The sequence below is a fragment of the Lemur catta genome, chromosome 1 (assembly GCF_020740605.2).
Source record: "Lemur catta isolate mLemCat1 chromosome 1, mLemCat1.pri, whole genome shotgun sequence".
Classification (NCBI taxonomy): Eukaryota; Metazoa; Chordata; class Mammalia; order Primates; family Lemuridae; genus Lemur; species Lemur catta.
This window is the reverse complement of record NC_059128.1, coordinates 274718478-274744511: the sequence shown is the minus strand read 5'-3', so window position 1 is coordinate 274744511 and position 26034 is coordinate 274718478. Positions and strand designations below refer to the sequence as shown.

Sequence of the window (26034 nt, the reverse complement as noted above, 5' to 3'; positions counted from 1 at the left end):
CTCCTGATCTCAACTGACCTTTCATTTTAGAAATATATTTTAAATATTTGTTTTAAATTTAGGAATGAATTTAGCTGTAACAAAACTATGTTATTCATATTTACTATTCTTAGTTTTGAGATCTTATCTTTGTCAATATTCCCTTCCTAAGCCAAGATTCCCTTATTATTTTTTATTTTAAGGTTATAAGTACATGATCCTGATTCAAGAGCAACAGACTGTGAAGTAGTAGTATACTGGGACACTGGGACAAGGACTAGTACTATAATAAGATAGAACTTACGTAGGTAGCTGTGATATGTTTCATGATTATGCATAACTGTGCTGTATTATAAGTAGGCATGAATGGTGAACAGAATGCATGGGACTATAATTAGTATTGCTTTATTGTAGCAGACCACATTTCTAGTATAGCGGTTCTGTTTTCTACAGCCAGCACTGATGTTGACTTTTTTCCTTACTGCCATATGCAAATTATGTTTCATTATATTGAAATATGTTATAAGGCCAAAGTTCAAGACTCTCTGCTCTTGGCCTCCCTTAATTGTTCAGATTCAAGGTGTCATTCCTCCTCTATTTTCTCTCTCACACTTTCACCTTTCACACTATCACTTATATGGGTCTTGAGGAGCACATTCAGGTACGGCCCATTTCTCTACCTGTCAGAGAGCTTACAGTTAACCTTAGGATAAGAAACTAACTTTAGAGCAACAGCTTGGTCACCTTCTATCTCAGGTGGCAGTGTTTAGACCCAGAATAGTGGAATGGGGGAGGAGAGAGGGCAGAATGCAAAAAAGGTTTAGAGCCCTGTATGTTGGAGACTTGGGTTTAGCAAAGGAGGAGACAGGGAGGAGACAAAAGGGGGTGATGGGGAGAGAGGGAGGGAAGGAGGGAGAGGATGAAGGGGTTATTAGGGCAGTGGATGGACATAAGGTCCTCTCTGCTCAGAGAAGCTAGTGATGGTGGAATGCACTTTTGTCTGGCATTAGGAAATAGGCTTCCAAGAGTTAAAACTGTTTCAGCACTATACTTTTTCTAGTGGAAGACGTTGAAGTCCCTTCGAAAAGGTAAACATGTTGCAGGTGTGCTTAGGACAGCTGTCTTTACCATTGTGTTCTCTCCTCATTCCTACCCAAAATTTCTTATATTGAGAGATAAAACCTTTTCTGCAACAATTAGAAGTCTAAGCAGGTGCAGATACATTGGCTAAGTTTAATCAATAGGAATAATTTGTTTTTTTCATTCAATTAAGAGTGAAAATGGGGATAAATTTAAATAAAAGAAAGCCTGAGGGGATTTATCCAGTAGGAGACAGGTTGAACAAAGGGGTGGCTAAAACACCAAAGGTGAATTTTGCTCATTTTATAATTTTTACAATTTTGCTTATAATTGTTTTTTTTTTTTTTTTTTTTTTGAGACAGGGTCTCACTCTATTGCCTGGGCTAGATTGCAGTGGTGTGGTCATAGTTCACTGCAACCTCAAACTCTAGGCGTAAGCAGTCCTCCTGGCTCAGCCTCCCAAGTAGCTAGGACTACATGTGCATGCCACCACACCCAGCTAACTTTTTAAAAAAAATTTTTGTAGAGGTGAGGTCTCGATATGTTGCCCAGGCTGGTCTCAAGCGATCCTCGAACCTCGGCCTCCCACAGTGCTGGGATTATAGATGTGAGCCACTGCACCCATGCAGGATTGGCATTCTTAAGCTTCACTTTGCACAGAAAAATGGAAACTTTTAGAATTCATTTTGCATACCATTGCACTTAGTAGAAGTATTCTCCAGGATGCAGCCAAGTAATTTTTGTAGTCAAAGAGTGGCAAATACCCATCACAAAACCCACCATGAAAACTGACAGCAGAGGGAGAAACTCTGCACAAAATGCATAGGATCTGAGTTCTATTTACATGGAGGACAAATAAGTCTTTTATACCTTCACTATGACATGGGTCTCCACTGTGGTGTCTGGCCATTCCAGGTCACAATCAATGTGAGCTTTGCCTCAGGTCAATGTAGGTAATAGTAAAGTATGGAAGCTTAAGTCAGTGTATTAATATTTTTAAAATAAGCCATAGTCATCAGATTTAACATTATCCCAGTCACTGATTTACATTCCTATATGCTTTCTTGGATGGATAAGAGGGGTTGAGGTCATAGCTGGTTTCCCAGGACTGCATGTGACCAGCACCCGTTTTATCTCTGCTGTAGCCCGTAATCTAAGTGGTGGGCAAGGAGCTGAGGACTGCTGCTCTGAGTCTTCAAGAAAATGCTAATGCATTTTTTTATGCCTTGTTTAAGACAGGAAGGTAGTACAGAGTGCTTAAAAATTCCACTTAAAACTCAGAGAACCAAGCTTTAATAATATGGAAAATCCACTTTTAAATTGATAGCGTTTTTCTGCTCAACAATGTATTTTTCTTAGTGGTAGGTTGGTTAGAAGCTTCAGTGTGTTCTTTTTTTTTTCTTTTCTTTTTTCTTTTCCACCTGAAGAAAAGCAACAGGTATCAGTGTGTTCTGTGGAGGACTAAAGTTCCAGGAGAGACCCGTGAGGGGTGATAGGTGAGAAGGCCAACCTGGCAGGGCTGCAGCCCCCACCCCTGCTTTAGCTGTGGTGACTCTGCTTTTATCTGTATCGTAATCATTGGGCTTCTGTGTGTTTGTGTGAATAAAACTTTTTTTCCTGAAAAAGTTTGGAAACCGGGCCCCATCTGTTACCTGGAATGCTTAAAGTATTTGGAGTGAACCCTAGGTCTGCACTGTCTAATACGGTAGCCACTAGCCACATCTATAAAGACATAACAGAAATGAGGCACAGACACTAAAAACACAAAAATGCTTTTTTTCTATGGACATGGATAATATGTCAAAAATCTCATTTTATAGCCCTGTCTTCCGATCCCTAGCATAGTAAATGTAAATAAACTGATTTATTTTTGGTGCCTTTTAATTTAACAACATTAAATTAATGTTCCAGAAGCACCATTTTAAAATTTATACTTTGGTATTTAGTACTCAAACAGCTAATACATTTCTTTCTTTTTCCGTTAGGAATCAGTCTTTGCATTTGCATCTCAAGCACTACGGTGTGAATTGTGACGACTGGTTATTACGCCTCATGTGTGGAGGAGTAGAAATCAGAACAATTTATGCTGCTCATAAACAGGCAAAGGCTTGCCTCATTTCAAGATTAAGCTGTGAACGAGCTGGGACCAGGTTTAATGTTCGGGGAACAAATGATGATGGTCATGTCGCCAATTTTGTAGAAACAGAACAGGTATATAGTGTTTTACATTGCTTAATTTGTGTATAATAGGAAAGGCACAGAAAATACTAGAATAACAGATTTTTATTTGATTCAGAACTGATTTTGACATCTATAATATTGTTTTATGATCATCCTTCGTTACTTATTGGCCTTAAAAAAGGCTTCACTAGAACAAACTTATTTTGATATGATTCTTCGAATCTTCGAATAGGTAACAAGATAGTCACTGAGCAGTATGGCATAGTCAATGTTGTATGTTTTGGTATTGAATTTAAAAACCCTCAGTTATAGAGCTGGACAACCTAAGTGTTTTTTGTGAAATTGAATCAAACCCAACTCTTAATGGCAGATATGTGTACCATCTAAAAATTAGAAGCTATGATTTTGGCTATGAAACTATATGATTGTAAATTCAGAATACACTCCTAGTCCAATTCATCTTCAAATTAGATTTTGAAAAATATAAAAAACTAAAGAAAAATTAAATGAGATATAAAGATATGTGTGTAAAATATTGAGATTTAAAAGAAATTCCTTTTTAAAAGTTGTGATTCTTATGCTTATATTTTTACTATTACTTTGATTAATATCACTCATTGAAAAAAGATTAAAAGCTTGTTTAGTGGCCTGTTTTGGATATTTTGATTAGGACAGTTATATATGAGAAATATATCATAAAATATAGCTAACATACGACAGATTTTAGTAAATTCGTTTTTCTAATACAGATATAACTTTTTCTATGGAAATAATTTACATATTATTTTTCTTTCTAGGTTGTGTACTTAGATGACTCTGTTTCTTCCTTCATACAAATCCGAGGATCTGTTCCACTGTTCTGGGAGCAACCAGGGTTGCAAGTATGTGTTTAACATTCAGTTTTTTATTTTTTTGATATTTTCCATGTTTCCTAAACTTTCAGGATAGTTCATCAATTCATTGATAGTTTCACTATTCTCCCATCCAAGTATTAACCAGGCCCGACCCTGCTTAGCTTCTGAGATCAGATGAGATCGGGCGTGTTCAGGGTGGTGTGGCCATAGACCGTAGTTTAACTGTTCTATCTAATAATATTGGCTAGCTTCACAAAAATAAGGATCTGAGTACAGAGTTCCTGGACTTGTCTTAGGTATTTTTTCCTTCAATGCTCTTTCAAATAGCCATAGGAATTCAGCTGTTGTATTTAATATTGAAAATTTTGAGGTTTTTATAGCACATTGATACTCAGAGTGATTCCATATTTAATATCTTGTTATCTTTGTATGTAACAATTTAGTCTCTTTAGGAAGAAGAATGTAGTAGTTAAAACAAAGCCTTGGGGCTGGGCACAGTGGCTCACGCCCATGCCTGTAATCCTAGCACTCTGGGAGGCTGAGGTGGGAGGATTGCTTGAGCTCAGGAGTTCAAGACCAGCCTGAGCAAGAGTGAGACCCAATCTCTACTAAAAGTAGAAAAATTAGCCAGGCGTCGTGGTGTGTGCCTGTAGTCCCAGCTACTCAGGAGACTGAGGCAGGAGGATTGCTTGAGCCCAGGAGTTTGAGGTTGTGGTGAGCTATGATGACACCATGGCATTCTACTCATGGCAACGTAGTGAGACTCTGTCTCAAAAAAATAAAATAAAAAAAAAAGTAAAAATAAATCACTGAATATCAGACTTCTCAATTGAGATCCTTACTCTACCACTACTAGCTGTGTGATCTTGAGCAAGTGATTTAACCCTTCTGTTTCCTTATCTATGAAATGGGATTAATAGTAATAGTACCAACTTCATGGAATTACAAGGATTAAGTGAAAAGCACTTAGAATAGCACCTGGCACACAATCAGTACCAGGTAAGGGTTAGCTATTGTTGTTGTTATCAATGATATATCTGCTACTAGAATTTTATTTTGTAATTTATATGTAACCTGTCATCTTCAGTATGTTTTCTGACTTGCTTTCTGATAATTTTTCAAGCTTGCCTTTGTTGAAATAAATGCCTGGTTTTTAAAATATAAGGTCCAGGTGTGGTGTCTAATGCCTGTAATCTCAGCACTTTCAAAGTCCAGGGTGGGAGGATCACTTAAGCTCAGGAGTTCAAGACTAGTCTGGGCAACATAGCAAGACCCTGTCTCCACCAAAAAACAAATAAATAAAATAGAAGATTTTTAAACATGTAAAGTCATAATATTGGATTGTTCATAATAGTATAATTTTGCTTTTTATTTTTATTCACAAATATTTAGTCCCTAAAGTATGTCATATTTATTTTAGGCCTCTAGGTATATATAGTCCAGTAAGTTTTGTGCCTCAGTCTATAGTATTGAGAAAAGGGAAAGAAAAAAAAAAATCTTTCTTTTAGTTTCTGCTGGATCTCTTACATTCTAGGTTGGTTATTGTGGAGAAAAATTACACACCACTTAAACATTTTTAGTAATACATTTCATTCATGATAGGCCAAGAGTTAACAAGGATTAACACTTGCACTGCTCTACAAAAATTCTTGAGTTCTTGTCATGTCCAAGACCGGTTTGACTTGTTTTATCTTTGGCTTGTAGGGGTAACTTAAATAGATATATCTCTCTCCAAATCTCCTTTGGGAAAGACTCCCAACCCAACTCTACTTCTAAGCTTTCATGATCAGCACTGGGTGTTTGGAATATTTGCTTTGAGAACATTCCTAAAACCCTGATTTGATAAAGTTGAATGCTTTTGTTTTTAGGGGAAGGCTAGTTTAAGAGATTCTAGTAACCTATTTATGGGCCCGTGTTATGCTGTTTTCTGTGTTGTTTTATTAAGAAGTTCAAAATTACAGTGTTTGATTATTCAATAAGGTTGGATCCCGAGTAGTTACACTGAAAGGTTCTCCTTGGGTGGGACTTCCTTACTACTTCCTTCTGTATGCTGTGGCCTCCTCAATAGATAGTCTGCCTGGTCTCAAGGGATCCTCCTGCCTTGGCCTCCCAAAGTGCCAGTATTACAGGCATGAGCCACCGTGCTGGGCCAAGATTATAATTTTTGAGACAGCGAGACAGTCCAATAATTCTGCCAAATTGTCACTGAGGGGCCTATTATTATTATTTTTTTTTTTTTTTTTGAGACAGAGTCTCGCTCTGTTGCCTGGGCTATAGTGAGTGCCGTGGCATTAGCCTAGCTCACAGCAACCTCAAACTCCTGGGCTTAAGCGATCCTCCTGCCTCAGCCTCCCGAGTAACTGGGACTACAGACATGCACCACCATGCCCGGCTAATTTTTTCTATATGTATTTTTAGTTGGCCAGATAATTTCTTTCTATTTTTAGTAGAGACAGGGTCTCACTCTTGCTCAGGCTGGTCTCGAACTCCTGACCTTGAGCGATCCACCCACCTCGGCCTCCCAGAGTGCTAGGATTACAGGCGTGAGCCACTGCGCCTGGCCAAGGGGGGTCTATTATTGACTTAATTTGGGTTGAGTATTAGGTCAGTGGTTTTCTTAGTTATTTAATGACTTGGTCTAGCAGTCCCCAACCTTTTTGGCAACAGGGACTGGTTTCATGGAAGACAATTTTTCCATAGGACAGGGGAACGGGGTTGGTTTCAGGATGATTCAAGCACATTATGCATTTATTGTGTGGTCAAACCTCTCTGCTAATGATAATCTGTATTTGCAGCCGCTCCGCAGCACTAGCCTCACCACCTCCGCTCCACCTCAGATCATCAGGCATTAGATTCTCATAAGGAACGTGCAACCTAGATCCCTCAAGTGTGCAGTTTACAGTAGGGTTCACACTCCTATGAGAATTTAACACTGCCACTGATCTGATAGGAGGCAGCGCATATGTGGTGATGCAAGTGACGCGGAGCGGCAGTAAATACAGATGAATCTTCTCTCATTCACCCACCACTCACCTCCTACTGTGTGGTCTGGTTCCTAACAGGCCACAGACTGGTACCAGTCTGTATCCTCCATGATTCCACTGATGTTTTAAAATGAAAATATCTTAAAGGAATCATATGAAGTGATTTAAAATGCAGAGTCTTGGTTTCAACTGCAGATCAGCTGAAGTTGATCTTTTCTTCTTTTGGAATGGGGCCAGGAATCTGCATTTTTAACCAAGTTCTCTACTCAGTTCTGTTGTGCAGGATCCTACTATAATGGCCTTGAAGCAGCCAGTCCTGAGAAAGCAAAGAGAGCCCTGTTATACTTAGCCCCCACATTCTCTAGGCATTGGATTTTCTCTTTCTTTTTATTCCCACTGCTATCATGCTCAGTTAAGGTTTTCATAATTTATTCTAGCCTGGAAGATACTCGCAGTTTTCTAAGTGGTCTATCCCTCTAGGCCCTGCTTCCTGCTAGCTCCAACAGTTCTTCCCACTTTTGATATATTATGCTTGTCAGATCTATTAGGCACCCATCTCCTATCATCTGGCTTATCCAACTTCATGCTTTGCAATTTTCTAACAGGAATCCTCTACTTCCAAAATTAAGGTTTGTTATCCTTCAACAGCCACTCAGATCTCATTGAATGGATTCCAGTCACTCCTCCACACTGATCTCTTCATTAAATACTTGAATTCTTCCAGTGTATATTATATTATACTAGGTGTAATAAGAGATTCAAAGATTATAACAATGCTTCACAGAGAGCTTGCAATCTGGGGACTCAGGTCTTTTATGGAAACGGTAAATATCAACATGAATTTGAGGCATTATAAGAATTGTTGGCCGGGCGTGGTGGCTCACGCCTGTAATCCTAGCCCTCTGGGAGGCCGAGGCGGGTGGATCGCTCCAGGTCAGGAGTTCGAGACCAGCCTGAGTGAGACCCCGTCTCTACTAAAAATAGAAATAAATTATCTGGCCAACTAAAAATATATATAGAAAAAATTAGCCGGGCATGGTGGCTCATGCCTGTAGTCCCAGCTACTCGGGAGGCTGAGGCAGTAGGATCGCTTAAGCCCAGGAGTGTGAGGTTGCTGTGAGCTAGGCTGACGCCACGGCACTCACTCTAGCCCGGGCAACAAAGTGAGACTCTGTCTCAAAAAAAAAAAAAAAAAAAAAGAATTGTTATAAGGTGCTACAAAGGTAAGAATGATATTTTAAGTGCTGGAAACTCATTTTACTTACAATTTGCTTTTTCTGAAGTACTTTAGCATTTAAAATTTATAGTATTACTCTGATATTATATTACTGTGTTATATCTTATATTAGTAAGTCTTAAAAAGTCATAAATATCATGAGATCTGTGCCTACACATTTGGTGTTTGGTTGAAGTTTCAGAAATATGTGAACATGAAGCAACAATATTGATGGAAAATGATGTTCCATACCACAAATTAAATGGTTTTTAAAAAATATCTTTGATGAAACTTTTTTTAATTGGGTGAAATTGTGGTTATTTAAAGCCTTAGGCCGGGCGCGGTGGCTCACGCCTGTAATCCTAGCACTCTGGGAGGCCGAGGCCGGTGGATTGCTCAAGGTCAGGAGTTCGAGACCAGCCTGACCAAGAGCGAGACCCCGTCTCTACTAAAAATAGAAAGAAATAATCTGGCCAACTAAAATATATATAGAAAAAATTAGCCGGGCATGGTGGCGCATGCCTGTAGTCCCAGCTACCCGGGAGGCTGAGGCAGTAGGATCGCTGAAGCCCAGGAGTTTGAGGTTGCTGTGAGCTAGGCTGACGCCACGGCACTCACTCTAGCCCGGGCAACAAAGCGAGACTCTGTCTCAAAAAAAAATAAATAAATAAAAATAAAGCCTTAAAACTTTCTGAAGTGCTACTTTTATCAGAATTCACAACATCTCTGTTGTTATAGAATTTTTCCTTTAACACAGAGTAATAAACCTAGTCAAGTCTAACCAATAGATTGCTGTGAGCGCTATGATGCGGACCTACGTATATATGTGTATTGGGGAGCAGAGTGGTGGAAAACAACCATGTATAATACCTAAAAAACATGAGAACTTGTATTTTTTCACCTTATTGACAGTTTTGGTATTATATAAGATAAATATTAATAAACAAAATACTAAGTCTTGAACTTTTATAGAATTATAGGCAGTTAATCTGGGATTACTTTAAGAGAAAGCACCAATTTCTGCTGAGTTCTCTACAGTCTAAAATGCTTAATGTCCTGGGGCAAACATCTTTCAAATTTTAAAATTTCATGAAGACTGTTAAGTACTATAAAATGAAATTGAATATAGATGTGACATTAGGCCTAATCAATTTCTTATTAAAAAAATTAAAGAGAGAATCCATTGCTTATCAGTCATTAGATTGTCTGACTTAGGGCCGCAGGGAAGAATGCTTAATGAGTGATAATACTGTACTGTTAATTCAGTTTTGGCATTGGATGAGCATATTAGAGCTTATTTTCTGGTTTTGTCAAACTGAATGATCGGTTTGGCAATCCTTCTCCCACACCCCCTTTAAAGCACTTTGTTCATAGATTAGTGAGAGTGAATTTTAGGCAACTTTGATTCCAAAGTCTCAGAGAGAAATGTTTAAAGTGAAGTCAAGGAAATAATCTGGTCTCACCTATATATTTCTTTTTGGCATCTATTAGATCTTTCTCAGTTCTTCCTCATTTCTCTGTCACTGTCCTATGTGAGAAAAGAAAAATTATAACAATACATAATAGGTAGATATTTTCCATTTTGTTTAATTTGCTTAGTCCAAAATTTCTGATTCTGCAACATGTGTGGTTACTATAGTTGTGTGACTACAGGATTGACTTGGAAAATCTGTTTTTCTAGGAAGGAATTATATTTTTAATTTGAGAGAACTTTTAGTGAACGAGAGGCGAATAGAGTATTCAGCGTAGCAGAGAATAAAACACATAAGACATTGTACTGGTAGTCAGCTTGGAAGAATAGGAATTTAGGTCAGAGACATAAAATCTTATCTGAATCTCTTTTGGGATTAGTTATGTTGATCTAAGAGGGAAAGTTATTTTACCTGTATTTATTTCAGTTTTTTTATTTCCCAAATGGTAAAAATATCTGTTAACTTACATAGGGCATGTAGTTTGAGCTTAAAACAAGGTAATGCCTATAAAAGCACTTTTAAAAATATCTTTTATCCATAAAAATTCCTGTTGGTTTACAAGTATTTCACAATGGCGTAACTTCTAATTCTTTTTTCTTTTTTTAGATGAGGTTGCTTTTTTAAAAATACAAGTGGGAGAATCCCTTGGAACTTGTTTTTTTTTAAAAGAATATCATGAATGAAAATCAATTGTTTGATTTATCACTTTGTGTTCAGCAAATGAATCTTTGCATATTGTAAGCAATGGTATTTCTTTTGTCTATATGTTGGTTTTCGGTATGATTAAATGTATTTTTCTTGTCTAAGGTGGGATCCCATCGTGTCCGTATGTCAAGGGGATTTGAAGCTAATGCACCTGCTTTTGACAGGTAAGACTGATTATTTTTACATAGTCCTGTAAGTTTTGATATGGCTAAGTAGTGACACTAGTTATATTTACTGATTCATTCCAATTTGGGCTTGATGTAAAATTCCTTCTCCTAATTTAATTGGAAGACTGACACCATTATTGTGTTTTCTTCTGTCATGGTGCTGGAAGTGTGGGTCTTGATCTCTTGGCCTTAAAACTTCCTCTGTGGGTATGTCATCCAGTGGATAGCCACTAACCACATGTTGCTACTAAGTACTTGAAATGTGACTAGTCCTAACTGAGATATGCTGTAAGTGCATAAAATGCACAGGAGATTTCAGAAACAGTGCAAAAAAAAAAATGTAAGATATCGAATTAGTGTATTTATCCCTTAGTGTACATGGGGGATTGGTTCCAGGAAACACCTCCCCCCATACCTAAATTATTGCATACTCAAGTCTCGCAGATGGCTCTGCAGACCTGGTGTATATGAAAAGTCTGCCCTCAAGTCAGCCCTTCATATTCATGGATTTTGCATGCTGAGAATACTGTATTTTTGATCCTTGCTTGGTTGAAAAAAATTCACATGTAAGTGGACCTGCACAGTTCAAATACATGTTGTTCAAGGGCCAACTGTATTTGTTTTATATTAGTTACATGTTGAAATGATATTTTAGATATGTTCAGTTAATTAAAGTATATTTAATTTCATCTGTTTCTTTTTACTTTTTTAAATGTATCTTCTTGAAAGTTTAACGTTATAGATATGGCTCATATTGTATTTCCCTTGTATGTCATTGCTCTGCATAGCTTTTGAAATGATTGAAGCTGGAGAGAAAAAAGATTCATATTTGGGGCCTATTTTTATGAAAGCAACTAGAGTTAGTAAGGAGGTCCCTCTGAATGCTCACAGAGTATGTTATGTCCTCACACATCAGGTGCAGCCTTCGCCATCTGCCCTTACTGCTTTCCTAGCCAAGCTGAAGGCTCGTGTCTGTCTTGTCTGGTGCCAGCTTCACAGAGTGGGCAGGGAGCTGGAGGCCTCCACAGCTCCAGCATAGGTGGAAGTCCTAGCACCCATAAGTCAGAGAGGAAATTGCATTAATGATTTTTCATAAATTCAGAGTTTTGAGACCATGTACAATGAATTTTACCCAATTTTGCCAATTCTGTGAGTTTAAAATACTGCCATATAGATTCTATTTAATAATGGATTCTTGTTTATTGAAAAAAAATTAGGCTTATCATTTGACATATGCTTATTTCCTTTCTTTCTTTAATAGGCATTTTAGAACACTTAAGAATTTATATGGTAAACAAATAATAGTAAATTTGCTTGGATCTAAGGAAGGTGAACATATGCTCAGTAAGGCTTTCCAGGTAAGTATGTCATTTCTTCTTTTGTTCTGGCCATGGATACCTGGAATGATATTAAAAAAATAAAGTAATACAATAATCAAATTCTCCCAGCAAGTGAATTAATTCCTAGAAAAAGGATGGATACTTGTTGGAACCTTTAACTCTTTGGGGCTATTAGGAAACAGTTTAGGTTTAAGCTAATGTTGCTGATACTGAGATTGTGGAAAGCTTTCAAGGCAGTTGACACTATTTTCTAATCTGCTTATTTATTTTGTAAAGACACAGAAAAATACCATCCCCACAAAAATGTTCATCTATCACTAGCAGAGAAACATCAGGCAGATTACTTCTTCACCTGTTCATTGTCTTGGCTACTTCCTAGAAACCACAATCATTGTTTTAAACCTATGAAATTGTGAATAATGCATTTATATAACATGGAAGACGATACCTTTTTGTATTGAGGGAAAACTTGAGAATTTCAAGTACAGAAGAACCCAAAGAAATGCCTGACTTCTAAAAGAAAAATATTTTAATGAGTACTTATTGAATCAATAATAGATTAATATAAAGTATGGTGTTATATAAGATTATAAATTAAACCAAGTGGTTGGAAAACATTTTTCAAAGTTAAATTTCATAAATCCCAAAGTAACCTAATTATTTAGCTATTTTTCTAACCTTGTGAAATAAATATTATTAATAAACAACTTACATTTCAGAGAGTAACCTTTTATGGTAAAATTGAAAATATTTGTATATTTTTTAATGAAGGTATAAAAAATGAATATTTCCATCTTTGATAGGCTTTGTCTTAAATAAGATACTTTATTTTGAGTTTAGGTATAGCAGTTATTAAATTTGTGTTATAAAATGCTGGTGATTAGAAATAACTTTTCATTTTGTAAGGCAGATGAGAATATTATTTAGGTGGCGGGATGGGGGGAAAAAGAATATTATTTAAGTTCCCTGATGTTAATTATATCACCTAATCTCTCAGGGATAGTACATGAGGTTGTAGGGAAAAGATGTCTTTAGGTATCAGCAAGTAATTTTCCATTTTACTGCCATTGTTGATGAAAGTTTTGTGGGATTAGTGAAATCTCAAAGGACCATGCTGAGGTTTTAATTTAAAATGTAAGGTTTCATTTGTAACATCATATTGATGAGATCTTATTTAGTTAACATTTAGATGAATATTTGCCTTTTTACTTTCAGAATCATTTGAAAGCTTCTGAACATGCCGCTGATATCCAGATGGTGAATTTTGACTATCATCAAATGGTTAAAGGAGGAAAGGCAGAAAAATTACATAGTGTTCTTAAACCTCAAGTCCAGAAGTTTCTAGATTATGGATTTTTTTATTTCAATGGAAGTGAAGTTCAAAGGTTTGACTGCTCCGCTTCTCTGTTTTTAAATTGGAACTTCAGTATAATTTTAAAATTATTCTTAATATTGAACTCTTAAATTTCCTTTTTAAATTCAGGTTTATAATTAAATGAAGTATCTTTTTTATACTTGATTTTAGGCTTGTTTTTCTTTCAGCAAATAATAATAAGAGGTTACATGATTGAGCACGTATTACATGTATTTACAGCAACTATAGGGAAAGATTCTATTATACCCGTTTACATTTGAGGAAATTGAGGCAGGGGCTATAATCTGCTAGAGATCACTTAACTAGAAGTACTTGAGCTAGAATTTGTCTGGCGCCATACCTCATGCTGTTATCTATGAAACTATTTCATTTCTCTTTTGAGACTAATGTTTTACTATGTCTTGACCTCAGTGAAAACTATTAAGTACAAATAGAAGTAAAAGAAATTGCTTACTGTCTGCTTTAATATAATTTAAATCTTTAGTTTTTGCACATAAAATAGAGAAGAAAAATAAATATTGAAAGATTTAAGTGCAGAATATTGGCTGAGGTAAACTTTAGTGAACAAAGCTCAAATTTTTAATTTTTTCAACTTGTATAACATTTTAGTATCAATGCCTTAAAAATCTTATAGGTTAGGCAGTAGAGATAACAGATCTTAGATTTTTCAAAATTCCTTCCACAAATATTTGATTATTGTGCAAAGTTAGCTCCTAACTACTTGCCTAATTAAAAATAAATGTGTGATCTGTATGTGATGAAGAATATGTGGTGAAATGTTAATGGTTATAGAATCTGGATGGTGAATGTATGGACATTCATGGTGTAATTCATCTTTTTTTGTATATTTGAAAATTTTAACAATAAGAAGTTGGAGGGGGAAAGTGGGCACTACATTTTAATCACTTCAATTATTCTTAGTTTGTTTTAGCTTTATTTTTGTTCTAAACTAGCAGTTTAACTTTATTGAATTTGTTACAGATGCCAGAGTGGTACTGTTCGAACAAACTGCTTGGATTGTCTTGATAGAACAAATAGTGTGCAAGCATTTCTTGGCTTAGAGGTAAAAAATAAATTAAAATGTATGTGCCTTGTATCATATGCCCCTTTGAGTGCTTTTGTAATACATATGTTTCTCATTAGTTACTTTTCAGAAAATATAAATTAAGTTCCGCTTCATTAAAGGCATTCTTTAGTCTTTTTTTTTTTTTTTTTTTTTTTTTGCCAAATTCCCTTTTGATTTAAATGTTTCCTTTACCTGCCCTTCATATTCTCTTTAGGTAGCTGTCCATCTACTTTCTTCTGTTTCTGTGTAACTCTCCCTTTTTAAAACTACTATTTATTTACTACTATTACAACAATTGCTGCTTTTGCTGTCTTTTGAAAAATATATATTTATATATATTTGGCCTTCTATTCTGTGTTGTCTTTTAAAAGTCTGTCTTAGGATGGGGAGGGTCTGTTTTCACATGTGCAATTCTGTAGGATTGTATTTTTGACAGTTTTGTAACCCAGTCCGGTTTGTCTGGTGTTTTCAAATAAGTAGCTACAAAAAAACAGGATCAGATGAAAATGCCATCGTTAGAGTGAAAATGAATGAATTCAACTTCTCTGATAAGGTCTTTGTTTAAAAGTTTTTTTTCTTTACCACTTTTCCATCAAATTCAGTCTAATATATACATAGTCTCAACTATTTGACAAACTGTGCAGCAGTGCTGAGCTTTCCGAGTCTTCCCTACTATGCAAGTTAGGATCATGAGGCTGTGGTGGATATGAACTTAGCATAGTTCTCAAATATTATGAAAAACAGGAATCAGAAGTAACACGTTCTTATTGTCTCTAGTTAATGATCTGAAATTTGGCCAGAATATTGGTTAATTAGTTACTTTGCAGCTGAAGTTCTTTTTGTCTCAAAAATGAAAATACAGTGTGTAAAATTCTCTGCTACAGCAATGTATTTCTTATGTAAGTAAATGAATTTTACTGTTTGGACTTTTTTGAAATAATGTCATTTAGGTTTATCATAGTAATTTATTTAGAAACTATGACAGGAACAAGAAAGTGAAAGGCATGTCGGTCATTTAGATGGAGTTTATCACATGCCTCAAATTTGTTTCAAGTTCTGGTTTTAAGTGGCTGAATAAATTTGCATGGATTCTTAGAGTAAGCTTATTGAAATACTTGAACCTCTTTATTAAAAGTGTAACAGATGTTAGTTTTTAGAATCTGACTTAGCTGACTCTCCACTGTTGGTAGTTAGGTATGAATATACTTCCTAGTATAGCAATTGGTTGACTAGTTATAAAATTTACTGCCAAGGTAGGCAAAGCCAAACTAATAGTGAAGTAAAATAGTTTTGCCCAATTCCTTGAAGGGAGAGCATTTTAAATGGTAAAGGAGGCCCTAGGACTCATTTTGTTTTATTCTCCATGCTAGCAAAGAACAGCTCTGGTGTAAGTCTCTACCTAATAAAATGAACCCAGTTTCGGGTTTTTTAAATATTAACTTAGTTTTTAATTCTTCTATAATTATGGATAATCATCATACCTATAGATAATGTAAAATAAAACATAAATGGAAAGGAGTTACATAAAAATGCGAGGCATAGAATGTGACTAGATTCCAAATAGGAGAAACAGACTAGATTATACATTGCTTTGACTCTGCCAGATTTCAAGGTTGTAATTCATACAGGATAAAGATCAATAACTTTTCTGAACACTTTTCTTATCTGTGATGAAGGAGTTGTGGTAGCCCAAAGGTCCTCGAATTCATGCTCTGTTTCCCGTAGTTCTTCCTTATACATAGTACTGATACAGATATTATACATAAAAACTGTCATGACTTTATTCAAAGCTATACTTATTTTGTGATAACTTAAGAGCAGCTCTTCTTTTTTTTATAATCTCTTGACCCTAATTACTTAAACTTATAAAACCAAATCTAAAAATTATGTAAATGTAGTTACTCCCATATGTATTTAGGTAAACTAGGTAAATATTTTTCTCTATTCTACTTCATGCTGTTGATTATTTCTTTTAGTGAGCAAGGTAAACTAGTCTGATTTATAGGGATATTTTAATAAGATTAATTTTATCATTTAACCAGAAAGAAGTTCTTGTTAATACAAGACAATATTAAGTTACTTGTAGTTTTCTTTGATGTGGTATTTACTTTAAAAATTGAAATGGTGGGAAATATTAATAACACAGCCTAGTAAACGATTACATTCAAAATCCGGTCCAAAACAGTCCTATGATGATAAATTTTTCGTTTGATTCTGGTAGTACTTAAAAGTCATATCACAATTAATATATTAATGTGCTTATAAAAGTTTCTCTTTTGCTGTTTTATTTATTTATTTTCTTTTTTCTTTTTTCCCCCCTCTTGGCATCTGCATGTATCTTTTGCTGTTTTAGATGCTAGCTAAACAGTTGGAAGCTCTTGGGTTAGCTGAAAAACCTCAGTTGGTGACTCGCTTTCAAGAAGTTTTTCGGTCAATGTGGTCTGTGAATGGTGATTCAATCAGTAAGATATATGCCGGGACTGGAGCTCTTGAAGGGAAGGCTAAGGTAGATCTAGATCTATCATAACATTACAAAAGATCCTCTTTTTCCTCTCTTACTAAGGTTTTTAAATGTCTTTTAATTAATAGGTTTTTTAATTTAATAGCTAATCTGTTTTAGAAGTCTGTTTTATCATGCTTTTTTGCCTTCTTTGATACTTCCTTCCTTGCACAGTGGATACAATGATTAAATGGAAGATAGATATTTCCCTAGGTTTGGAGAGTATGTAGATACAACATATTTAGTGATTTAGTGATAATGCACTAAGACTATATATATTGCGTATATTTTTTCATGATTTTCCCTTGTATAGCTGTTTCACTTTTTATATTGTTTGTTTTGATTATAAATCTGTTCTGTCTTATTTGGCTTTGTGTCTCCTGCACTTGACACAGTGCCTACCATTTAACAGATGAGACAGATGCTGGATGGACAAATAAATCAATTGACAATTTATGCGATACCTACTATGAACCCAACATGAGGGCATAATTTCTCCTTTTACTTATCTTACCTTGAAAAGGAGGCTATCAAAATGTGCCAATAAGTGTGAGATATGGCTGTAGTTATAATTAAAAAGTCTCATTACTTTGTAGTTGCTGATACTATCTACAGACTACTTTGTCCTCTAATATTTGACTGTTGTTGAGGGATTTTGGAACCATACTTGAGATATTTTTTGTTATTTTATATACTTAAATATTGTTTAACTTTTTAAGTATCCTGGCCTCACTTGAATTTATTAACGTTCTAAATCTCTAATTCTTCAAATTATTTCAAGAATAGAAATGAGAACATTTGCCACTTTTATAGTTCTCATTCAGCTTCAACATAGCAGCTGAAATTCTTTAAAGACCATTTGTTATCTCCAAGTCTTCTTTTATTTTTTATCTTTATTTTTATTGTTTTGAGACAGTGTCTCTCACTCTGTTGCCCAGGCTAGAGTACAGTGGTATCATCATAGCTCACTACAGCCTCAAACTCCAGGGCTCAAATGATCCTCCTGCCTCAGCCTCCCAAGTAGCTGGGGCTACAGGCACACACCATTGCACCTGGCTAAGTTTTCTGTTTTTTGTAGAGATGGAATCTTGCTGTGTTGCCCAGGTTGGTCTTGAACTCCTGGCTTAAAGGAATTCTCCCACCTCAGCCTCCCCAAGTGCTAGGATTACAGGCTTGAGCCACCGTGCCTGGCCCCCAAGTTTTCTTTCTTTTAATTTCCAAATCTTCCTCCTCTCTATATCTCTTAAAATGCCATGCCTCTGTCCAGAGATGTTGGCTGTACCTGCAAAGTTCCTTTTGTTCAGTTCATGGTCCTAATGTTTGAAAACCTGAAATTGTTAAATTTTTGTTTATTCCTTTTAAAGAGAGAACATAATTCTTGCTATTAAAATCTGGTTCTCTACCACTATTGCTTAAAATATTCTTTTATATTCTTCTACTTTTTTGTTTCTGCAGTGACTAAGACAATATATGTACAGAGGTTACATATATTTTCAGTGGTCTTTTATCTTTAACTTAACATAGATATGAAATTTTATATATTAAATATACTAGTCTGAATTAAACTAAAATCTAACATCTGAACTGCTCTTTCTTTTCCTTTCTCTGGGTTCCTTTTGATTAATTGCCTGATAATGTGAATGGTGAGTGTCTTTTCAAATAATGTCATTTGCCTATTTTATCATACGGAAGGAAATAACATTTTAATGCCAAACGTAAATAGCTGATTAAATATAGTGACATTCATTTAGTGGCATTTAAGAAAATTGGCTCTGTATTCTGAAAAGAAGCCTCTAATTACTGTTATTCTTTTAAGGGACAAAAATTACATGTTACAAACTAAAATTTTCTAAAAGGAAAAAGTTGGTTTTTTTTTTTTTTTTGACAGTCAAAATAAATCTTTTTGGTAACTAACGTGCCTAAGTAAAATGTATATTCGTTAAAAGTCATAATGAACCCTAGTTATAGGAATAAGTTTATTTTATGATTTATATTTACGTAGACAATAAAATGACTCAAAATATACAAACTGTAGTTTACATGTAATATTTTTTATGAACTGTAATCATGAATTTCTTTTTAGACTAGACCTTAATTCTTAGGTTCAGTTTTAATTTTAACTTACAGTTACCGTGTAAGAAGAAATTTCCTTGTTTTAAATAAGTATACTTCAGTTTATTTCCCTTATAGTAAACAATGCTAAGTATTTACTGCTCTAGTTATCATTACTGGATACAGTTGTGACACTGAGGAAACTGACATCTTGAGACAATTTTAATTGTGATGATTACATATTAAAAATAGACCCTTTTGAATACTTAAATCATATAAAACTGATTTAAAGTTTCAAAATGCCTACTGAGTAAGATCAAAAATATTTAGAATGAAAGTCCATGCTCCTTTCTCTCTCCACAGGCTGGAAAGTTAAAAGATGGTGCTCGTTCTGTTACCAGAACAATTCAGAATAACTTCTTTGACAGCTCCAAGCAAGAGGCCATTGACGTTTTGCTACTGGGAAATACTCTAAATAGTGATTTAGCTGACAAAGCTCGAGCTCTTTTAACTACTGGAAGCTTGCGTGGTATGTGTACTTGATATTTTATTTACTTTGTTATTTATAGTCCTTCTAAAAGTCCAAGAGGTAAATGTAACTTTATTTACATAAATAATTTTTAGATTGTAGTTGTAAAATAGTTTTGGAAGGAGTTTCTATAATGGTAATTTTTACAAATTGCATTCTTCAAAGAATGTTTGTCTCTTTTGAAGTGTTTATACCATTAAGCCATAAACTGAGCCCCATGAATGTTTTTTCTATAAATTATGATTGAGGGGGTAAATAATTTAAGTATTGCTAACTTTATACAAGGCAGGGTTTCATGGACTATTCAACTTGTACTTTTAAAAGTGCATTCAATAATCTAATAATGTGGAAAAATGCTTTATTGAAAAAAACCAATGCCTATATTGGTTATTTTTCTAATCACCACCCCAAAAGTTTCTGTAACTTGGTCTTAACCTTTAATTGCTATTATTTCAATAAGCATTAAATCATATTAATAATTTAAGGTAGCATTTATTGTTGGACACTAACTGCCATTACCAATTTGAATATTTGACATAAATATATGGCTTTTAGTGTGAGCTTCTCATGTCAGTGAGGACATAAAAGTAGTATTATGGGAAAACTCAACATTCATTATAGAACTTAGTAGATTAGACTTTCTTTTTTTTTCCTCCTAAATTTACTGAGGTATAATTGACAAAATAAATTAGACTTTTCAGCACTCTGAACATTTTTTTTTTCCTGTTAGCCCCAAACCAAACCTTTTAGTGTTCCCTGTTCAAGTCAGAGAACATTTTTCCTGTTTCAAGTAATATACTCTTGGGTAATAACTTGGTCAAATAGGTTATGGATTCTTTCAGAATTCTGCATAGTGCTCTGAAGGTGGTTAATTACAGCCAGATTCTCAGCGATCTATAAGTAGTCTGGGAAACTGAGATCTACTAAAACCCTAAAAAAAAAATCTGATCTTAGTTACTACTTTCAACTTCAGGCTTTCTTCCTGGATTCCAAAAGTAGAGACTTGATTGATCTATGTTTTGTCACCTCTTTCCACCTGTGCCTACTTTGATGTGGAGGCATTAATAAGCAACAATTGAAAGTAAGTCGTTGAAGGAAAGAAGAGGAGAAGCAAAGGAACTAAGTAATTTCTAAGCTTGAGCATCAGTTTTTTAGTTTCCTGCACATTTTACTATATGTAAAATATGCTTAAAAAAAGAGTACAGTCAGTTCTGCTATAATGCTTGTTCTGAGAATGGGAATTTGTTCCAACACAGTTGATAAATCAGGGAATGATTTGATCAAAATGTCAACTTTGCATGAGCCTATGCTTTATTTTGCTGGCAAGCAACAAGAGTTAAATGCAAATAAAACCACACCCAGCAGAACTGAGATGTGTAGAAATATATAAAACATACATGCACATATGCATACACATCAAAAAGCTTCCCGAACTCAGTTCACCATGTGTGTTATGCATCATACCCATCCATATCTGTTGTTTCAACTTCCCATCTAATTTCAGATAATCCTTCTTCCATCTTTCACAGTCATTCACAAGCTGTACCCTGTCTGATGCCCATTTCTACAAGCCAACTTCATATTGTTTTCAAGATGGAGTTATATAGTATTCATGCATTTCATAACCATTTAACCTGCATAATGCTGTGCTGTTTTTATTAGGTTCCTATCTTTTTTGGTGTGTCACTGTTGAAGTTTTTGAATATAGTCCCCCAACCTCATTTTCCCCCTAAGCTTTGTGGCTATGGGAATTTGTACAATTTTGCTTAGCATTATGATGTTTTTTGAATGTATTTGTCTTGTTATAGCTGAACTGATTGTACTTAATCAACTGGTGAGTCCCAGAAAGAATACTAAAAGATATATATTAGGGCAGTATCTTCCATATCTCTGGCATCCTCCAGCCTCTTAAGTTTTCATATTAATGTTCTCATTCACACATTCACATGGGCACGTGTACACACTTACACATACACACAGGAGCAGCCAGAAGAGCAGGTCTAGGATCTCTAATGGTGAAACAGTGGACATCACTGAGTCATTGTAGGATTTTCCTTAGCTGCGGAGTGTTTGTATCATTTATTTGTAACCTTTGGTGTTCTGTAGTCAACAGAAAAAATAGTCATCAAATTGGCTTAAAAGAGAAAATGGAGGCCATCTCAGAATGTTTTTTCACACTCTAGATTTCAACTGTAACCTGTTGTTTTACTAATGATTCTTTGTTTTCTTCTTGATGCATCCATAGTTTCTGAGCAGACATTACAGTCAGGTACAGTATAGAAAATCAATCTATAAATAAAAGAAACTTTTTACTTTTTATTTTTTAAAGTTGATATTGTAAACAAACAAAACCATATAAGTGGAAATTTTCTCATTTTTCCCTCAAATTTTAACAGGATAAGTTGATATCTTGCTTTAATCTGAGAAAGAAATTTTAATCTTGAAAATAAAGTACTTCATTCAGAAGAAAATATGCAATGTTCTTTGTCTTCTTGTAGCAAATGCTTAATTCCAATTAAAGATAATTCAGCTTGTTTTAATTTCACTTTTGTATTTCACTGAATAGACATTACTAGTGTTATGCCTTACTCTTAACAGGCTAATGGAAAAAACCCAGATGTGACTATTTTGGATTAATTTCAGAGTACCATCTGTGACATTTATGACTACTCAACAGTGTTTCTCACATAATATTTAAGAAGGCATTGTCTCATTGGCTTTTATTGTGGATGAAACATTTTCTTTAACTGTAGACTGGTACTAAAATATGATCTGAAATCTTTTAATTTTAAAAAGCACCAAGATTGCCAACAAAGAAGAGTTAAGTGTATAAGACCTAAAGGTTATTATTTTTCTTGCCTATTTATTCATAGGAATCTTGTGTCTTCTTCTCTGGGCAAGATTTATGATCTTGTCTTTTCATTTCCCATGGCAAAAGGAACAAAAGCTTAACTTTTGCCAGCATTTAGCTGAAAATGACATCTTTTCTTTCCCTTATTCAAGGTTTGGTATCACTTAAGATTTTTTTTCTTAGTTACTGTTCTGAATGTTTTGAGAAGCTGTTGGTTATTTTCTGAGAAGAGTGGAGGAAGGTAGCACCTGGTTATATTTTTGAGTTATGTAATGAACCACCGTTTTCTAAAATGATAATGGCATTTAGGGATGGACTTCTGTTGTTTTAGCATAGACTCATTATTTAAGCACATTAAGGTGCCAACCAGTTATGAATAACTAAGAATAATTTTTACCTTTACCTTTTTATTACATTTAAAAACCGACTTTATTAGTTCATACAATGTGGCAACATGTTTTTGTTCTGGCAGTTCATTATTTGTTTTGCAGAATATTTTAAGCCTTGTAATCATTATAGAACTTGGATTTTGATACAGAATGGATTTTAGAAGCTGTTTTCACAGTGGTAACAATGGCAATGACTTCAATTATAAAGACCATTGAGAGAATGATTTTTACCTAGGTATAGTGAGCATTCAACTAACAATACCAAAAGGCTAAAAGAAATATTCTGTTTTTATTACCACCCAGACACCTCTATATAAACAATCAGATCAAATAGCAACAGCCTGAGCAACGTAGTGAGACCTCGTCTCTGTAAGAAATTTAAAAATTAGCTGGACGAGGTGGTAGATCCCCATCATCCCGACTACTTGGAAGACAGAGGCAAGAGGATCACTTGAGCCCAGGAGTTTGAAGTTGCTGTGAGCTATGATGATGTCACTGTGCTCCAGCCTGGGTGACAGAGTGAGACCCTGTCTATAAAAAAACAAAAAATTCAAATAGTAGAAGAGTAGGAAGTCTGCATATCTGTTCCTGGGAACAATGGGGATAAGCTTATCATCTAAATCAGTAGTTCTTTCAGGGAGTCCACAGGTCAAAATTAGTTTTATAATAATATGTTATTTGCCTTTTCACTCTCATTTCCTCACAAGACTGCTATATCTTGGTATCATAAAATAATAATATCATAATAAAATAAGATCATGTGGTAAAAGATGAAAATAGTTTTGATTTCTTTTCCCTTTTACCAGTTAAATTTACACAGTGTAAATTCTGTGTTTTTAGGTTGAGGTCCTATTAAGGTTTTGTCTACTTTAAGTGCTGAGAATTTAACTTAACCAAAATGGAATGTGGTTTAGAAGGGGAAATGATAGGTGGTAGATAAAAATTATGCAAGAGAGAGATTGTTTAGGGCCTTATTGACCATTGTTGAAGACTTTGCCTTCCACTCTGAGCGAGATGGGAAGCATTTAATAGTGCTGTCATTTTCAGACACCTCATTATCTTCCGTAATTTATTTTTGTCAAGGAGGCATTATTCAAGCTGGCTACCAGTAGCTAGAATCTTAAATGTAAATGTTCTTAAATGTTTTTGTTTGGAGAGAAGTAAAATTTATATTTTTACCAGCCTCTTAATGAGAGTTGTATGAAAGTTAATTGCTATATCTAAAACTGTATAGTTACTAGGTTTTGTACATTGTGAAATAATGTGCCATTTCATTGCAACACAGTTGTTTGTTTTGCATGGTTTATGTTGCTGTACTAGTTCTGTAATAGATTTTTTACTTTGGCTATTGTGTTTAATGTTGTTGATTTTTTTATTTTTTTAGATGTGTTGGTTAATTGCCTCATGCCAGGCTTTGTGTTCAGAGCTGATCTTTTTTGTGCCTTTGCATGTAACCTCTGCTAGTGATGATAATTGTACTTTTCAGACATCATGTCTCACTTATGAAAATCAGTTTTTATAAATGGCTTAATGCCGCTAAAAGTCTGTTTTGTCTTGTTTTTGATTAGCATCTTCTAAAGTACTAAAGAGCATGTGTGAGAATTTCTACAAGTATTCAAAGCCCAAGAAAATTCGCGTATGTGTCGGGACCTGGAATGTGAATGGTGGGAAGCAGTTTCGCAGCATAGCTTTTAAGAATCAGACACTCACTGACTGGCTTCTTGATGCACCCAAGTTAGCTGGCATCCAGGAGTTTCAAGGTTGGCTTTTTATGATATGGCTTTAATTAATAAATCCTGACTGTGATTAATTGATCTAGAAAACAAATATAGCACTTCACAATATGCATTGATTTGTGAAAGAAACTTGGAGTTATAAATTTGACGGCCAGCATTTTTATAGGTCAGATCTTTACCTCTTTTTAAATTTCTACACCTTTATTTTTTACTTCATAAAAAAACATAATGGTAAAGTAAAAAATCCTTTTCTTTGATAGTTGATTGTCAGGAAATAGGGTCCATACATAAATAGGTATCTTTGAAGGCGACCACACATATAAGAAAAACTAGTTCTGTTCTGTTTTTATTTTAAACTGACATAAACCAAGGTTATTTTGTAAATTGATAATTTGACTTTCATGTCCCATTTTTAAATTCTGTTCCTCTATTTAGTTACTAACATGAGAAATATCAGAGTGAGTCATGAACAATCTTACAGAACTCATTGTTATATTTGTTGGCACTTTATAACTTAACAGTACTGGTTTGTCCTCGTAAAAACTTTGTTGTCATTCAGTTTGGGTACTCTGCACCAAGCTATTAATAAGCAGAACCAAACATTAAGCAGAGGACACTTTCATTAAGGTTTTGGTCTGAATCATGAATTTAGTTTTTCTCTTTTTAAAAATCAACTTTTATTCCTTCTAAAAAATAGTATATAATTACCAAGTATTATATATGAAGCTAATGTGTATGGGAAATAGTGGGAGATACAAAGTTTTCTTTTTTAGTTATTTTTAATCAGGCACATCTTAAACCCTGGGATTTTCCCCAAACTTATTAAAATGCCCTCTTTCACTTACATCGAACCAAACTTGAAGTTATAATAATAATAAAATAACAGCTTAACATTAATTTACATATATTCATTTAATCCTTAGAGCAGATCTATTACATAGACAATATTATTCCAATTTTATAGATGAAGAAACTGAACACAAAAAGGGAAGTAACCTGCCTGTGGTCATGCAATAGCGGCAAAGCCAGGATTGGAACTCGGGCAGTTTGGCTCCAGAGTCTGTGTGCCATGCTGCATTTTATGTGAGAACTTGGGCAAGTTGCTTAGGTTCTCTAAAGCTCCTGTCTTTAAGTAAAAGGCAAAAACAATCTTACACGTTGTTTGTGTGGTAATTAAATGAGATGATATATGTATGAGCCTTGCACATACTAGCAATATTTTTTATTTATTAGTATTATGGTATTTATAGGCTCTTTCTAGCTGTTTGTCCTCATTTCTAGATACTTAGGGTGTTCAAAGTACCCCTGGGCTGCTTATCACAAGCAGCTTCTGTTCTCTTTTAGTCCTTGTCGATTAGGAGGGAGCTATTATTATTAGCTGGGACAGAGTGATGTGCCTTAACTCCTGGATCTCTTCTAGTTTTCCTGGGTTTCTTCCACCCGGGAAATAGCAAAAAGATCAAGCTCATGGTTTTTGAATTTCAATGTGAAAAATTCCTCCCCACTGTTATCTCTAATTTGAGATAGTTTCTCAGCCACTTTATTCTTTGTGCCTTTT

The 26034-nt window shown here is 34.8% G+C and overlaps 1 protein-coding gene across 2 annotated transcripts in view; it reads left to right on the top strand.

Moving 5' to 3' along the window:
• The window catches only part of SYNJ1 (synaptojanin 1), an 82980-nt gene that overhangs the window by 21331 nt on the left and 35615 nt on the right, over positions 1 to 26034 (top strand). For both annotated transcript variants that reach the window (XM_045540555.1, XM_045540556.1), the window contains exons 5-13: positions 3045 to 3270; positions 4038 to 4121; positions 10574 to 10635; positions 11900 to 11996; positions 13194 to 13363; positions 14335 to 14416; positions 16773 to 16925; positions 19335 to 19500; positions 24309 to 24500. In XM_045540555.1, coding sequence (XP_045396511.1) covers positions 3045 to 3270; positions 4038 to 4121; positions 10574 to 10635; positions 11900 to 11996; positions 13194 to 13363; positions 14335 to 14416; positions 16773 to 16925; positions 19335 to 19500; positions 24309 to 24500 — 1232 coding nt within the window. The remainder of the gene's footprint in view (positions 1 to 3044; positions 3271 to 4037; positions 4122 to 10573; positions 10636 to 11899; positions 11997 to 13193; positions 13364 to 14334; positions 14417 to 16772; positions 16926 to 19334; positions 19501 to 24308; positions 24501 to 26034) is intronic.